The following is an 18,122-nucleotide window of genomic DNA, read 5'->3' as shown; positions in this document are numbered from 1 at the left end:
AAAAATTACAGACCTATATCCAATCTTCCATTCTTATCTAAAATACTTGAGAAAATTGTTGCTAATCAAATGTGTGAGCATTTACACAACAATGACCTGTTTGAAGAGTTTCAGTCAGGCTTCAGAGCTCATCATAGCACTGAAACAGCTCTGCTGAAAGTCACTAATGATATTCTTATGGCCTCAGATAATGGACTTGTGTCTGTTCTGGTCCTGTTAGATCTCCGTGCTGCATTTGATACAGTCGATCACAAATTATCTTAGAAAGGCTGGAATATGCTGTAGGGATCAGGGGAACAGCACTAGGCTGGTTTAAATCTTATCTGTCTGACAGATTCCAGTTTGTTCATGTAAATGATAAATCATCTTTAAACTCCAGGGTTAATTGAGGAGTACCACAGGGCTCAGTACTTGGGCCAATTCTCTTTACTATATATATGCTTCCAATAGGTCAAATTATTAGGCAGCATGGGATAAATTTTCACTGTTACGCTGATGACACTCAGCTTTACTTATCCATAAATCCTGATGAGCCCAACCAGTTAGATAGACTACAAGCATGTCTTGAAGACATAAAAACTTGGATGACGTTAACTTTTTTGCTTCTAAATTCAGACAAGACAGAAGTTGTCATCTTTGGACCGGAGTCTTTAAAAAAGAAACTGCTTAGTCGATCACTTAACCTGGATGGCATTAAATTGACCTCTGATAGTAAAGTAAAAAACCTTGGTGTTATTTTTGACCAGGACGTGTCATTTAAATCCCATATTAAACAGGTTTCTAGGATTTCCTTCTTTCATCTCCGGAACATTGCCAAAATTAGAAATATCCTATCTAGGAGTGACGCTGAAAAACTAGTCCATGCATTTGTTACTTCAAGGCTGGACTATTGTAATTTGTTACTATCAGGATGTCCACAAAATGCAGTTAAAAGCCTTCAGCTGATTCAAAATGCTGCAGCAAGAGTTCTGATGAAAATTAAAAAGAGAGATAATATTTCTCCTATTTTAGCTTCCCTTCATTGGCTCCCTGTTAAATCCAGAATAGAATTTAAAATTCTCCTCCTCACATATAAAGCCCTTAATGATCTAGCTCCATCATACATCAGAGATCTGATTGTTCCATACGTTCCTAACAGAGCACTTCGCTCTCAGACTGCAGGTTTACTGGTGGTTCCTAGAGTCTCTAGAAGCAGAATGGGAGGCAGATCCTTTAGTTATCAGGCTCCTCTCCTGTGGAACCAGCTCCCAGTTTTAGTCTGTGAGGCAGACACCCTGTCTACTTTTAAGGCTAGGCTTAAAACTTTCCTTTTTGATAAAGCTTATAGTTAGAGTGGCTTAGTTTACCAGGGAGGGAGCCTTCCTCCATTCCTGTTGGTTGGAGTAAGGGGGAGTCAGGTTTAGCCTAAACCGGCTCAGTTATGGTTGAGGTGCAAACACACCCTCCATTTCTGCTACCTGTATAACCCCCTCTCTTTTCCAATGGTTATAATCAGTCTGACAGAGAGAGGTATCCCAATCATTGTGGTTTTTAGCATAACAATGACCATCAGTGGGACCCTTTGTGAGGTGCCTTGTGACTACATTGTTGTAAATAAGCGCCTATCTATGTAGTTATGCTGCTATAGGCTTAGGCTGCTGGAGGACATAACGACCACTTTCACCCTCTTCGCTACATTCGCACACTACTCTCCAATTTTGCATTGTTTGCCGATGATCCACATGGCCCTGTCTTTTAGTGTTTAAACCTTTCTCTCTCCAAGACATGGAAATTCACTGAGCTTTTACTGTAACTAATTATATGTGCTCTCTTTCAGACTCTAACCTTGAAAACTGGCTCAGAGTTTATCTGTTCTTTCTTTCTAGGTGAAACGACTAAAGGAGCTACATCCATTAACATTTACTTTTCCTTCCCATAGAAAGTACTCCTGGATCAGTGCTTCTGTGTTCTTTTTGTGTCTCTGCTCTGTTCTCTCAAACCCCCAGTCGGTCGTGGCAGATGGCCGCTCACACTGAGCCTGGTTCTGGTTTTGCTGGAGGTTTCTTCCTGTTAAAAGGGAGTTTTTCCTCTCCGTTGTCGCTACATGCATGCTCAGTATGAGGGATTGCTGCAAAGTCAACGCCAGTGACTGTCCACTGTCTCTACATGCTCATCCGGGAGGAGGGAATGCTGCAAGTCACTGACTGGATGCAATCTGCTGGGTTTCCTTAGATAGAAAAACTTTTTATCCAATTTGAATAAATAACTGACTCCGACTGCACTGTTCAATTGTTAGGATTAATTGGAATGTATGAACCTGACTGTTGTGAAGTGCCTTGAGACAACATGTGTTGTGAATTGGCGCTATATAAATAAAACTGAATTGAATTGAATTGAATTCGGACTAGCCATAATTAAGTTTGAAATATCTTGAAAGGCATTCTAATCCGTCAAAATGTGATTGAACCCGACCCTATTTTGTCAATGTGGCAGAGGCTAGGGGTCCCCACATTGAAAGATCTGTATATAGATGGTGTATCTAAAAGTTTTGGTGGTCTGATACAGAAATGTTATCTTCCTCAGTGCAGTCTATTTTGCTTCTTTCCAATTTGCCATTTTTTACCACCAGGACCCTAACTTTCCCAACATAACACCAACCTCAGGCTTAGGTTGAAACTGCAGACCCCTGTCAGCTCTAAACATTTGATCTCAAATCTAAACAGTGTTCCTAAGAGGTGCAATAAGACATTTTGTTGCATCTCTTAGGAATACTTCTCTAGCAAAGATTAAGGCAGACTGGGAGGATGCATTGGGAGAGGAAATGGATGAAGATATGTGGCACTGTGCTTTACAAAGTGTTAAGAGTATCATACAGTTTAAAGTTCTACACAGAGCTCATTTTTCTAAAGCAGAACTTGCTAGAATAAACCAAAGATTAGATTCCAGGTATGATAGGTGTCATAACTTCGCTGCTAACCTAACCCACGTGTTCTGGTCATGTCCTGCTTTGATAACATATTGGACTGTGATTTTTAAAATATCAGAGACACTTGACATCAATCTTCAACCAAATGCTATAAGTGCCATTTTTGGCATTACTGATTAAAAATCTACTCTTTTAATGGAAAGGCATAAAAATGTCATACCTTTCACAATACTGATTGCACGTAAAATATTTGTTACACTGGAAGTCCACAAAGAACAAAGTGCTTAAATCACTTACTCACTACAATGACCTGGTGTAACATAAACCTTCTTTAAATGCATAGCTAAATGGTACTTCGCTTTTAATTTACTAAGACATTACAGAATACTTGGGTAGGAACATATAACATGCATCTTTTTTTCTGTGCCATTTCTATTAAATAAAGAAAATGTGATTGATCATTTTTAGATATCCAGAATGTAATTGCAGATAGTCAGATAAAGCAGATTGTTATGTTAAAATGGCCTGCCATACCCTGTGTCTCACTAGACAAAGTAAGAGAACTCTCTAAAAACTGTTTAAAGGTAATTCCCTTGAGACCTGTGCTCACTCAGGAGGGACCGAGGTGAAACCTGTTGTAATTTCTTCCTAGACATATTGACTATGAGAGTTCGGCATACATCTTATCTTATTCATCCTCCTTGAGGAGCCATCCTTCTCGAACAATGCCATGAACTGCAGCAGGGAAACAAGAAGGGGGATTGAGTACTTTTATCAGATCAAACAGAGTATCAGGTCATAAATCAAGGCACTAGAATTTGTTCTGTCAAAACACCAAAAGTGGGTCCAAAGATGAGCTCCAGAAATCCCAATACTTTACAAAGCTTGTCTGAGAGCATAATAACTGTTTAAGTTGTTACAAGAGAAAAGTTAATACTCAACAAATATACAAGTTCTGTTTACGTTCTCAAAAGGTAACATAAAAAAGATCTACAGCTTTCATAATGTAACCTTTAAAGAATCATCTGGGAGTATTCTAGAATTATTTCCTGAAGGTTGTAAAGTTATAAAAATCCTTAAAAGCACCTTTTAAGTCCACAAAAGTTTGCACCGTCAATGTTGAAACACATTTTCAGGGAACAGTTAGAGAACATTCTCTAAAAACTCTCAAAAGGTTGTATTGTAAATGTTGTAAATTACATTTAAGAAACCTTTTGGGAATATTCCCTGAAGGTTCTACAACTACAACTACAACCACCCTAAAGGCTAACTGGACCATTCACATCTTTAGAAAACCCGTGAAGGACATTTCCTGAAGATTCTCTGGAACTTACATTGTGAAAGTTGTAGCAAACATTCAAGGATCATAGAGAGGTCTTTCTCTAAAGATTTCCTTGAGTTTAATCGAAACTTTTACAATTTAAGCTTTTAGAAAGGCTTCAGTGAACATTTCTTATAGGTTTCCTGAAAATTATCATCAATTTATAAATGGTTTAAAGATAGCTATTACAGTTTAATGTAAAGTAAATTTTTGGAATGGAAATTTAATTGTAAAAAACATATGCACAAAAGGTAAAAAATGAGTTTTTTTTTTTCACAGTGACATTGCACTCTTTTATTGCAGTACAGTCAATTCATAATGAGACATATTTACCATGAGACCAGCTTCCATTTGTAAACTGTTTAATTGGAAGACTGGGTAAAATGAGAAGATGGATTAAGGGCAACTTTAGAGTCGCCCATCAGCCAGGAATTAAGCAGGTTTATGAGATGACAACACTTTTTAAAGACTAAGGCTGCATTCATTTTGCCTATATTTGAACTAGCTTGATGTTCCACCCAAGTTAAAGTTATTCTAGTTGCAAATTAAAAAAAACCCAGCAGTATTTGCTAATTTTTGCTGCTAGCAGTACATCAGAATCAGAATCAGAATCAGAATCAGAATCAGATTCATACTGGTGTCTCTACATTCAACGGATTCAAAAACTAATGGAACATTACAAATAGGTCGCAACTGTGTATGCTACTGGTTTATTGTGATAAAAACTGCCAAATCTGATAATAAAGAATGTGTACCTGTAACTTTCATGTTTTTTATTTCCAACAGCCATGTTGGATATTGAACTTGGGGCTGCTCTGTGATATCCGACATTCTCAATCAGAATTAATCTTTTCACTAAAATGCTAAGTTATATTTATCTAGGAAGTAAAACAATTAAAATTTAGGAATGACAATACAAGGGGCGACCTTGTTGCAAGTCAGAATTCTAGTGGGATTTGCTAATTGTTTGATAAAGCTTATAGTTAGAATGGCTTAGGTTATCCTGAGCTATCTTCCTTATTTTTTACCTCCATCTTCTTCCCTCCCTGTTGGTTGGAGTAAGGGGGAGTCAGGTTTAGCCTAAACCGGCTCAGTTATGGTTGAGGTGCAAACACACCCTCCATTTCTGCTACCTGTATAACCCCCTCTCTTTTCCAATGGTTATAATCAGTCTGACAGAGAGAGGTATCCCAATCATTGTGGTTTTTAGCATAACAATGACCATCAGTGGGACCCTTTGTGAGGTGCCTTGTGACGACATTGTTGTAAATAAGCGCCTATCTATGTAGTTATGCTGCTATAGGCTTAGGCTGCTGGAGGACATAACGACCACTTTCACCCTCTTCGCTACATTCGCACACTACTCAAGGGGCGACCTTGTTGCAAGTCAGAATTCTAGTGGGATTTGCTAATTGTTGAGAATCTAACTACTATTAGCAATACAAAAAGATGTCATTGTATTTCTAACAATTCTCTGCATTCAAATACTTAGAACCATGCAGACGAATAAAGATTGTATGTGTGATCTCTGCGTGCCTCTGATTTAATGGGATACAAAACATCAGGAATACAAATGAACAGTTAATTTCTGTAACTTTACCAACATAATTCAGTGCAAGTCAATACTTTATTAACCCCAAAGGGAAATTAAATGTTGTGGCAACCATATTGTATATTGAACTTAGACAGGCAATGGCACCTTGGACTTTCAATTTCCATGGTAAAATTCTGATTTCGATGGGATTTGTTTTGGTTTTTTCTGCTCTTGCAATTTTGAAGTTCTGAGTACAAATGTATAACAATCAAACTGACTATTACTGACCTGTGGTTATCTTTACACAATTACTGAACCAAATTCCTCTTATGTAAAGTCTCTCTAATAGTTTCAAATGAAATAACTTTTTACCTCTGTGATCAAATAAAGGAGAAATACACTAGTTTACTAATACAAGAGTAGCAGTGGTAAGGCATTTTGACTTTTGCTTTTGACCCTTATTAGTTCCCGTTCCTTCCCCTCGTCACGCGCTTGCGCAGTGCCTCAGCACACCACATTCCCCGCTTCTCTTTTACTTTGCAGGTCCTGCTAGATCAACGCAAACATTAAGAAGCGAGCTGTTTGGGTTAGCTGCTCAGCAGGGCCCTTTGCTTCGCTGGACGGGTTTTCTCCCCGTTTTTATTCTTCATAAGGAAACACTATCTGATCGTGAATCAGCATCAATCCTCGTGAGTATTCGCATATAAGTAAAAGCTCATTGTTTGAATGGAAGATGGCCCCCCGTTCGTGTCTGCTGCTTGTTAACTACGCTGCACGATCAGGCCACCATTAGCTTCTCCGTTAAAATAGGCATTTGTTTTGTTTTAGTACGACTCTTTAGTATGTATCCGTGTTTGGAATGAAGTCACTTTTCTTAGTTATCGTTGAATATCTCCGAGAAACTTAGCCAAACGATCCCATCTTGCTCTTTGTTTAATGTTACTTTTCCACATGTATTTTATTTCGGCGAACCATTATACATCACACTGCGTTTGAACGTAAACGTAAGTAAAATAAGATGTCTGTTTAAGGTCTTTATTCACATTCTTTTCTCAAAATATTCAAATGTTAACGTTAGGCAACTGAAGCTAGCTGCAGTAGCTAACTTTGTAGCTTAACGGTTGAGCTACTGCGGGTATTAAGCTTTTAGCAACACGAAACAGCTACATTTATTCCCAGTTAGCTTTGTTAGAACACAAACTGAATACAGTAAGAACGTTTAAAGGATAGGAATGTAGTTGTGCATATAAAATGTGTCTCAAGTGTCTAAAGTAACTAAAATCGAAGGAGGTAGTGCTAGCTAACAGTTTAGTTCAGCATGTTTACAATATCAGATGTTTATACAAACGAGTTAATTTGAAAGAACATTAAAAAGGCTTTACATATAATATCAAGATAAATGAGTAAAAAAAAAATGAAATTCTCAGTGTATTTGTATCCCTCAATTTCCATTGAAACCTGTGAGAAATTGAGTCAAAATCAATAAAGTTAACATAACATTTAATTTTGATGTCATTATGTTTTAATACACAATTTTTGATGAAAGTTTAACTTTTTTTAACAAATGTGATTTTAATAACTTGGAGTAGTCCATCATTTAGCCTGAATATCATATTTTCACGATTAAAGAATGGCTAAAGAGATCAGTCTGACACAAAAACTATGTTCTGCTTCAATTATTTTGCACATTAAAAGTCATAGTTTAATTCTGAATTAATATCAAAACTGGGCTGTGTGATTTTTAGGAAAACTTGCAGTTAGTGGTATTTAATCCATGTTTTCTTCACAGTTCTCTTTCTTTTCCATCTTCATGAGTTCCACACCACTTTCTGCACATCCAAACCCTAGCGTGAAATGATGAAATTAAGATAAAATTACTCAAAAGTTTTTGATAGGAGCCATATTTTGCTCTGTATAGTAAAAAAGGTGCTGACTAAGATAGGGTGATATGGACCTAAAATGTTGTCTTTTTATCTATATTCTGTGGATTTTTTTTTTGTGATGATGAATTTAATGAAACATTCACCACAGTCTTTTCGACTCCAAATCTGTCGGTGCATAAAGTCAGAGCCTCAAAAACAACTGCTGCTCCGTAAATAAAACCCACCTATTAAAACAGTTGCATACTGTGGTTCAATTCAACAATTAAACATTGCACAATAATTTCAGTCAATCACATTTTGAAAAATAAATGCAGCATTTAGTAACGGGCCAGTCAAACCACTGGTGAAGGAATACTTTCAACAGCAAAACTAACAATCCCAATCATACTGTCTGTTTTGTGGTTTGCAAACATTATAATCATTATATTTCGTGTATTTACTCAACTCGCTTTTGGTAGAGAAGTGTTTAAACAGCAACTATTCAACAACATCTCGACTTTAATTATAGAGCACCTAGAGCTGCACGATATGTTGAATCGGAAAACGTCGTTGCAGGATTATTATGTACATTATTGCTATTGCAAAACACTTCGATGCAATATTTGGAAGGCAGAACAATTTCAGGTGCCAACTGTTGGAACTCTGCTTTCCAATAACATATTTAGCCACTAAGATGGCCTTTTACTGTCCTTTATGCTCATAACTCCTCCAGATTTTAGTGATGTCAGGAAGAGTGGTGGGGACATTGTAATGCTGAAAAAGAAAAAGGCTTTTAAGGAAAATGGATAATTGTAATCAAAATATTCAACAATAATAGTGCAATGTCGTGTTTTCCAAAAATCGTGCTGACCTAACAGCTCTAGATGGCGATACTTCAAGCAAAGGAACTTGCATGAAAGCAAGCATGTCCAGTTTGGATATAAGTACATACATCTTTATCACACTTTGGTGTAACTATCTGAAGAGTTCAACGGAAGGTCATTGAAACCCCGTTCCAAAAACCGGTAGGAAGATATCAGTAGATTGGGTCAAATCCTGGCAATAGTGGAGAGGAATGACTCCCTTATAACAGTAAGAAACTTCCACCAGAACCGGTACCAGGATGGGCAACCAGCTGCAGGGGCGAGAGGACTGGATACCTGGCAGAAGGAAAGAGTTAGTTTGACCCTTCACTGTTTTGTTCTTGGTAGTTAAATATTTTGATGACATTTACAAGGTTACTTTATTAAAACCTACACACCTCTGATTGAAGCTTCTTTTGTCAGACCAGGTCTATAAATGGTAAAATTTAAATAAGTAAAGAAATGGACCAGTTTAAAAGGAGGAAGATTGAAGACCTTTTGTGTATTTGGCAAGAAACTCTCTGGTAATATCACACAGAAAATCATTTCAATAGCTACGAACGCTCAAAACAGATCAAAGAGGAACAAATATGACGATTACAAACCCAAGATCGCAACCGTTCTGAATATCTTACCGTTTCTTTTATGTCTAAGAGGGTCTGCTGTTTGTGTGCATGTCTGATTTTCTTCTTTTATTCTTGTCAGACGTATTTATCATAGCAGACCACTTACCTGTTTGTTCTCCATTTCAGGTGAGCGTGCAATCAATGTTAGTGTTCTCACCATGGCAACAGAAGACAAGAAACCAGAGACTGACACTAAGCCTCCAGTCGTTCCATCAGCATCTGCCAGCCAAAGCAAGGTCTGACTAATTAAGACATCAGTATTGATTGTTGGTCTGTTTCTTGCAGACTATTTTACACATCGCTGTGATTGTGTTGATCTTTTACGTCACATGCTGCTCTCGTTCACAGTCTGCACCCGCGAAGCCAAACTACAGCCTGAAATTCACATTAGCAGGACACACAAAGGCCGTGTCCTCCGTCAAGTTCAGCCCAAGTGGAGAATGGCTCGCCAGCTCATGTGAGTTTAAACATCTTGTGCCTGTCTAATTCTAAGGTGATCCTAACGCCAGTTAAGTATTGAGGGTTTGTGCTTTCATTTGTATAAAACATCATTTTAAGTCATTTCTGTTCAGCATGGATTTATCCTGGTATGGTTTAATAACTCTTAGATATGTTATGTTTTAATCTAGAGGTTCAAATACAGACCCGTCTCGATGAAAATTGTGAAATATCCATTTAATGTGGTGCTGCTGCATGTCATTCCATCACTGTCTCTTTTTAATACGGGGTACCCAACATGCTGCCGAACAATTTAAAGACGAAAAGCGTTGCGCACAGACTGCTTCAAGTACAAGTCAGCCAAGCACTTTTAAGAATAAAAGTCTCAAACATACATACAGCAGGTTTCAAGCTGAACTCTCTTCATACCTGGGACTCGACACTTTCTCTTACCTTACCAGGTAAGGTCAGGTCCTGGCAGCCACTGAATAGCGTTTCATGAGACTAACTTCACTCTGGTGAGAAATGTTGTAGCGTTTCAATATAACGAGATCCCACCCCAACCCGGTTACTTATGCACACAGAGCAAATGTTTGGGTGTGGCCATTTTCACACTCATTTTAGGATTCCCACAAATCCCACCCCAGGTCTCAGATTAGCAATATTAGTCTACACTAATAACTATAGAGGAATAATAAGAAAAGAAGGTCAAATTAGGTGATTTACAAATCTACAAGCCATGCACATTTAAATAGGTTGTGTGTTCCTCTTACTGACAACAGATTTTCAGTCCTCAGTTCTAAAATCGTTTTATTAATGATTTTCAGATTTCTTACTTTCCTCTTCTCAGCGATTCTGCAACATTTGTTTTAAGTGTGTTTCTAAACAGCCCTGACGGTACTGCTGTGTTCTGTTTGCAGCTGCTGATAAACTCATTAAAATCTGGGGAGCGTATGATGGCAAGTTTGAGAAAACTATATCTGGACACAAGCTCGTGAGTAGAGCTTCAGTTTCTACATGATCCAGTTTGTCCTCAAAGCTTCTTTCATGATTCCTTTTTTTACACCTTCTAAACCTGCAGGGCATTTCTGACGTTGCCTGGTCTTCTGACTCCAACCTCCTGGTGTCGGCGTCTGACGACAAAACCCTAAAAATCTGGGACGTCAACTCGGTAAGAAGGCTTAAAGAGGGTGGAAGTTCCTCTTGAACTTGCACTGCTGTGATTAACAGATGTGACACTTAAAGCACTTTCTGTTTCAATCCAGGGGAAGTGCTTAAAAACCCTGAAAGGCCACAGCAACTACGTGTTCTGCTGCAACTTCAACCCCCAGTCCAACCTTATCGTGTCGGGATCGGTGAGTTCTGCAGAAACACACACCAGAAATACAGAGCAGATGTTATGAGTGCAGCCAAAGCTCTCACTAGAAGCAAACCTTTAAGTGACTTCGATTAAAACCTTGATCCCGTTTGTTTCGCTGTTTTCGGCTTCTAGTTCGATGAGAGCGTAAGGATATGGGACGTAAAGACTGGGAAGTGTTTGAAAACACTGCCGGCTCACTCCGATCCCGTTTCTGCTGTGAGTTTGCTTCTATTCTGAAAGCATTTTATTTGTTAGACTGAAAGAGGAAAATCGGAACTAAAATCTGCCTGGATTTACAGGTTCACTTCAACAGAGATGGCTCTCTGATTGTGTCCAGTAGCTACGACGGCCTCTGGTGAGTCAATTCCACGCTGGGCTTCTGTTTTCAATTTAAAACTCAATGACTTGTTTGTCCTGCCGACTAACAATTACTCATCCTAACGAATGCTTGTTTTTATTTCAGCCGAATCTGGGACACAGCGTCAGGGCAGTGTTTAAAAACTCTCATTGGTAAGATCAGCCACCTCCTGCTGCTCCTAATCCAATCACCTCACTATTAAAGATGCTTCTAAATAAATTTGAATCGTTTTCCGGTAACTGCATTCAGAAAGTGAAACTCGTACGGATTTATATCGCAGAGTGATGTATTTCAAGTGGTTATTTCTGCTTATTTTGAAGATCGTGGCTTACAGTTAATAAAAATCCGTAATTCAGTTTCTAAGAAAATTATGGAAGACCAATAAAAGGATTTCTAATACTGACCTCCAAAATCCTCAGAAAGGTTGCTGACTTGGCAGTGGTCCAGTCTACAGTCATTGATACCCGACGCAAGCGACAAAAGGTCATGGCTAAATACACTTACTGCAAGAGTGCTAAATCAAGGTTTCACAATAGAAAGTTAAGTGGAAGGAAAAAGAGGGTGTAGCTTGGTGGAGATCCACAAGGTGTGGACTGGGGCTGGAGGCAGGGCTCCAAGAGACACCACACACAGAAATCCAGAACATGTGCTATAAATTTCACATTCCTTATGAGGGTACTTCACAGTCCTCAGGCTGCAGTTCTCCCTATTGTTTATGCCCCTTTTATTATCACAATTTTTCCTTCTACCAAATTTTCCATACAGTACTCGGAAAGGACAGCATTTTTGTTTAAATTGTTGTTTACTTCTGGAGTGTGTTACAGTGCTTTCACAGCAAACATCTGGAATGCTTTGTACCGTGCCAGAGTCCGGTTTCTGGAGCAGGTCGTGCGAGTGTGAACACATCCCCGAACCCTGGCACGGTTACAGCTGTCGGTCTCAGCAAGGTTTATTCGGGTCCTGCAGTGGTACGCTTTGCAGTGTGAATGCATGCCGGGTCAGCGTACCAAAAGCAAAAAGGAAGGAAAATCAAAGTAAAGAGCGAGTCCGAAAATGTCTCGTGGGGCTGGGTGACGTAGTGAAGAGGTTCAGACGCACAACTACATTTGCAAATCAAAGTAGGAACAGAGGCCCTGATGAGGAAAGTTTTCTTTGTGCTTTTTTCTTGATCAGCGCAACAATGCCCCCAAAACAATCTGTGGCAACTGCATGATTTTGTTTGATCCGGCCTAAAAAATCTCCGTGAAAGCAAACCGGGCCAACTGAAGGTGGGAATTTTCTCACGTTTACTGATCCCTGGACTGAACCAGCAGTGTGAATGCACCCTTACTGACTGCCTGATGGACACCCGTCAAGTCACCAGTCTGCCCCACGATTGCGCCTGTATTAAAAATCCTTTCATTGGTTGTAGGTAATAGTCAAAATTAACTAAATCAAAGGCTTGAATATATAAATTCATATGAGTTTCACCTTTTTAAGTTGCTGAAATAAACGAGATACACCAGCATAAAATATTTCTTTGAGTTGAACTTTAGATCTTACCATCATTCCTAATGTTGTCATGGTTACCAACAAATCCAGCTGCAGCTGTTCTTTAAGGTGCCTCGGAGATGTTGAGATGTAATGAGATGCCCCTGTCGTCTACGTCAGAATAAAATAACACGTTCTGATTGTTTTTCGAACTTTGCTTCTGGTTTTAATAGATGATGACAACCCTCCTGTTTCGTTTGTGAAGTTTTCTCCCAATGGGAAATACATCCTGGCTGCTACTCTGGATAAGTGAGTGTTTGCAGCGCAGTGTCTGCTCTTTGTCATTTACAGGTCCTTCTGAAAATATTAGCATATTGTGATAAAGTTCATTGTTTTCCATAATGTAATGATGAAAATTTAACATTCATATATTTTAGATTCATTGCACACTAACTGAAATATTTCAGGTCTTTTATTGTCTTAATACGGATGATTTTGGCATACAGCTCATGAAAACCCAAAATTCCTATCTCACAAAATTAGCATATTTCATCCGACCAATAAAAGAAAAGTGTTTTTAATACAAAAAACGTCAACCTTCAAATAATCATGTACAGTTATGCACTCAATACTTGGTCGGGAATCCTTTTGCAGAAATGACTGCTTCAATGCGGCGTGGCATGGAGGCAATCAGCCTGTGGCACTGCTGAGGTCTTATGGAGGCCCAGGATGCTTCGATAGCGGCCTTTAGCTCATCCAGAGTGTTGGGACTTGAGTCTCTCAACGTTCTCTTCACAATATCCCACAGATTCTCTATGGGGTTCAGGTCAGGAGAGTTGGCAGGCCAATTGAGCACAGTGATACCATGGTCAGTAAACCATTTACCAGTGGTTTTGGCACTGTGAGCAGGTGCCAGGTCATGCTAAAAAATGAAATCTTCATCTCCATAAAGCTTTTCAGCAGATGGAAGCATGAAGTGCTCCAAAATCTCCTGATAGCTAGCTGCATTGACCCTGCCCTTGATAAAACACAGTGGACCAACACCAGCAGCTGACACGGCACCCCAGACCATCACTGACTGTGGGTACTTGACACTGGACTTCTGGCATTTTGGCATTTCCTTCTCCCCAGTCTTCCTCCAGACTCTGGCACCTTGATTTCCGAATGACATGCAGAATTTGCTTTCATCTGAAAAAAGTACTTTGGACCACTGAGCAACAGTCCAGTGCTGCTTCTCTGTAGCCCAGGTCTGGGGAATGCGGCACCTGTAGCCCATTTCCTGCACACGCCTGTGCACGGTGGCTCTGGATGTTTCTACTCCAGACTCAGTCCACTGCTTCCGCAGGTCCCCCAAGGTCTGGAATCGGCCCTTCTCCACAATCTTCCTCAGGGTCCGGTCACCTCTTCTCGTTGTGCAGCGTTTTCTGCCACACGTTTTCCTTCCCACAGACTTCCCACTGAGGTGCCTTGATACAGCACTCTGGGAACAGCCTATTCGTTCAGACATTTCTTTCTGTGTCTTACCCTCTTGCTTGAGGGTGTCAATAGTGGCCTTCTGGACAGCAGTCAGGTCGGCAGTCTTACCCATGATTGGGGTTTTGAGTGATGAACCAGGCTGGGAGTTTTAAAGGCCTCAGGAATCTTTTGCAGGTGTTTAGAGTTAACTTGTTGATTCAGATGATTAGGTTCATAGCTCGTTTAGAGACCCTTTTAATGATATGCTAATTTTGTGAGATAGGAATTTTGGGTTTTCATGAGCTGTATGCCAAAATCATCCGTATTAAGACAATAAAAGACCTGAAATATTTCAGTTAGTGTGCAATGAATCTAAAATATATGAATGTTAAATTTTCATCTTTACATTATGGAAAATAATGAACTTTATCACAATATGCTAATATTTTGAGAAGGACCTGTAGATGCTGATCTCTCAGGTTGTACATGATGTTCACCTGCAGGGGGCAGCACAACACCACAACTAGCTGTATTCTGGAATGTCTTCTACATTTTAAAATCATTTGCATGGTTTGTCTTCACAGCACGCTGAAGCTGTGGGACTACAGCAAAGGAAAGGTGAGAAGAACTCCTTTCTTCGATATTTTAAATGTGTTTATTTGTATTCATTGGGCAATTTCTGAAAAAATAAGATATAGAAATTCTATGGGAATTACTTTTATACCAGGAATGACTTTAAAATCCACTTTTATTGCCTGCAAGATACACATTCTTGGTTTTTCTCATGGCCTCGAATTTCACCTGCTGGAAATTCCAAGAGAGCGGTAAATGTAGGATAAGGCAGGATGGAGCAACAATGCTTTTGTTGGAAGAAATAGATGTTTGATTTTTAAATGCTTCTTATAATTTCAGTGCTTGAAGACATACACGGGCCATAAAAACGAAAAGTACTGCATTTTTGCAAATTTCTCTGTCACCGGGGGGAAGGTAGGATTTCTTCTCACTGAGAACTTTTTATTGTATCCTCCTTTTATTTCCTTTTAGTAGAACCTTTGTACGTGTGAGTAAACGTGAATATGTGGCTGCTCTCTTGCAGTGGATTGTATCAGGCTCTGAGGACAACATGGTTTACATCTGGAACCTACAGACAAAGGAGATCGTGCAGAAACTCCAGGGCCACACAGGTATAGCAGACGGATTGTGTAATTACTGTACTTCATCCCCTGCTGACTTTGCGAAGTTTTCTTACTTTAAACAAAACCACAATGTGCCCCTTATTCAGCCACCCCGTTGTTGCTTGGGCATTATAAGTTAGATCCCATTAGTCTTACAGTAAATTGGATCCTCAGTACTGTAAAGCCATCCTGGAACCAGAGCAGAAAATTGGCCCAAAGCATAATGCTTGCACCTCTGTGCTTGACTTTAAGGGCGGTTATATTTTGTAAAATGTGGGCTGTTCAGATCTTAGTAAGAAGGCTACAACCCTTGGCAAAAGTGATGGAATCACCGGTCTTTGAGGACCTTCATTCGGTTGTTTCATTTTGTGAAAAAAAAGCAGATCACAGACATGACAAAAAACTACGGTCATTCTAAGTGGCAACTTTCTGGCTTTAAGAAACGCTAAAGAAATCAAGAAAAAACATTAGTCAGTAACAGTCTCTGTTTTAGCACAAACAGACGAAAAAAATTATGGAATCGCTCAATTCTGAGGAAGAATTATGAAATCACTCTGGAAACTTTCATTCCCAAAACTAACATCTGCATCAGATGAAAATCTGTGGTGGAAGTAGAAGAAAATGGTCCATGACGAGGCTCCAAGCTGCAAAGCTGATCTGGCAGAAGCAGTCAGAGAAAGTTGGAGCCAGATTGATGAAGACTACTGTTTATCACTCATTAAGTCCGTGCCTTTGAGACTGCAAGCTGTTATAACAGCCAGAGGTGGTGCAGAAAAGTGGAATTCTAATTTCCCCCTGGGGATCAATAAAGTATCTTTGAATTGAATTGAAGTACTAGTGGTGTGTTGAAGTGTTCTTTTTTTATGATTCCATCATTTTTTCTTGCTGTCGGAGATAAAACGGTGACTATTACTGACTACCACAATGCTTTTTCTTGATTTCTTTTAGTGTTTCTTAAAGCCAGGAAGCTGCCTCTTAGAATGACTGTAGTTTTTTGCCATGTCTGTGATCTGCTTTTTTTTTTTTTTTTTCGCCAAAATGAAACGACCGACTAAACATCCTCTAAGATCGGTGATTCCATCATTTTTCCCAGGGGTTGTATAAAACATCAGCAGGGGATGAGTCATTTCCTGTCCTGTCAGCGCCTCATCATGTAGATGTACACTCTGGTCTAATTTGTTGTCCTCTGGTTTTTTTGAGCAGACGTCGTCATATCGACGGCCTGTCACCCAACAGAGAACATCATCGCATCTGCTGCTTTAGAAAACGACAAAACCATCAAGCTATGGAAAAGCGACTGCTAATTCAGTTGGGGGTTGTTGTTTTTTTTTGGGGGGGGGGGGGGGGGGGGGGCTTTTGGCCTATTCACCTTTCTATATATATGTTGTTTTGGTTTTTTTCTACATTGTGCTGTAAAACGAGAGGACCTTCCTTTTTTTAATGGAGTTCCCGACGGATGCAGAGAACTTTAACTGAAATTGAGCAAGGAGTGTCAATCGCTTCAACCACCAATCAGCTTGGCAGTGAATATCTTCCTCACACCTGATGACGAGTGTCAGGTTTATTTGTCTCTTTAAAAAAAAAAAGTTAATCGTGTTAAAGAAGCATTCATCTGTTTCAGTATTTCTGACTGCATTTGGCTCTCTGCTCCATAACAGCTACTGTACAATAAATGTTATTACCAGGCCTTTGTATGATTCCTGTTGTCCTTTTAATTTGTCTGTGTAACTGTAAAGTACCATTTAAATGAAGAGGAGATATTTACATTAAGCTTTGGTCTTAATAAACTGAAAAAAGAAGTGGTACCAATATTGTGTTTTTATTTTCTCTAAATATCAGATATTTGTCACAATATCTTTTTTTTTTATGTTTTCAAAATGCCTTTTAAAACTGAGTTTAACTTGGTGTGGCGATTTAATTTTAAACCTTGTTTTATTTTTTTTTAGGATAATTGTACAAGCAACCAGTTTTTGTGTTCTAGTATTTGTACATATACTGAAACCATTTTTTTGGTCAGGCTCTGCTAAATTAGGTCACAACTCTTTCAAACAACAAGCTACATCCGGTTTCTGTAGTTAATCTGGATTTCTGTGGAATATTTGCAGCTCAAATATAATCTGCATTCTAATAAAGTTTTGTATGTTTGATGTTGTGTAAATTGTGTTTCTGGTTTGGAAACCGCAGAGTCTCATTGCTTTTTCTGGATGATGTGGTTATGCTCTTAGATTTATACACTGAGGTATACATTTCAATTGCTTGTCAGCTAATGAAAATTCAATATTCGGTTAAAAAATGTTAATACCATATTGAACACCATTAAAAAGAGGATTTATATTTTAGAAATGAGCTTCACAGCATCTCCAGTCTGTTGTCCAGGTGAACACCAGGGTAGTTCTACTCCATCACCTACACTTGTTCTCCCATGACAGAAATGTTTGATCTATTTCTGTTTCTCTTAAAATCTACAATCATCTCCTTTGTTTTATTCACGTTCAAGATGAGATTGTTTCCACACCATGCCACAAAGCGCTCCACCATCTCCCTGTACTCAGCTTCTTGTCCATCTCTGATCCAACCTACAACTGCAGAGTCATCGGAGTATTTCTGTACATGACAAGAGTCTGACTTGTACTTGGAGTCTGAGGTGTACAGAGTTAAAGGAGTGGTGGTGTTTTTGTCCTGATGACTACCTGGTTAGTCATAACCCTTCAGTTTTTCAAACTGGAGTCAGGGATATGATGCAGACTTGTCTCAG

General features: G+C 39.1%; 1 protein-coding gene across 1 annotated transcript; it reads left to right on the top strand.

The window, feature by feature from the left end:
- The first annotated feature begins 6,256 nt into the window (after positions 1-6,256).
- wdr5 (WD repeat domain 5) lies at positions 6,257-17,166 on the top strand. The gene is made up of 14 exons (XM_047371767.1): positions 6,257-6,449; positions 9,238-9,347; positions 9,460-9,568; positions 10,470-10,543; positions 10,631-10,720; positions 10,815-10,904; positions 11,042-11,125; positions 11,209-11,264; positions 11,373-11,419; positions 12,971-13,046; positions 14,777-14,810; positions 15,105-15,179; positions 15,289-15,376; positions 16,571-17,166. Exons 2-14 carry the CDS (start codon positions 9,270-9,272, stop codon positions 16,669-16,671), a joined length of 1,002 nt encoding a protein of 333 aa, XP_047227723.1. The 5' UTR covers positions 6,257-6,449; positions 9,238-9,269; the 3' UTR covers positions 16,672-17,166.
- The last annotated feature ends 956 nt before the right edge of the window (positions 17,167-18,122 follow it).

The sequence above is a fragment of the Girardinichthys multiradiatus genome, chromosome 8 (genome assembly GCF_021462225.1).
Source record: "Girardinichthys multiradiatus isolate DD_20200921_A chromosome 8, DD_fGirMul_XY1, whole genome shotgun sequence".
NCBI lineage: Eukaryota > Metazoa > Chordata > Actinopteri > Cyprinodontiformes > Goodeidae > Girardinichthys > Girardinichthys multiradiatus.
Note: the sequence above shows the minus strand (reverse complement) of the source record. Positions and strands in the feature narration are given on the sequence as shown.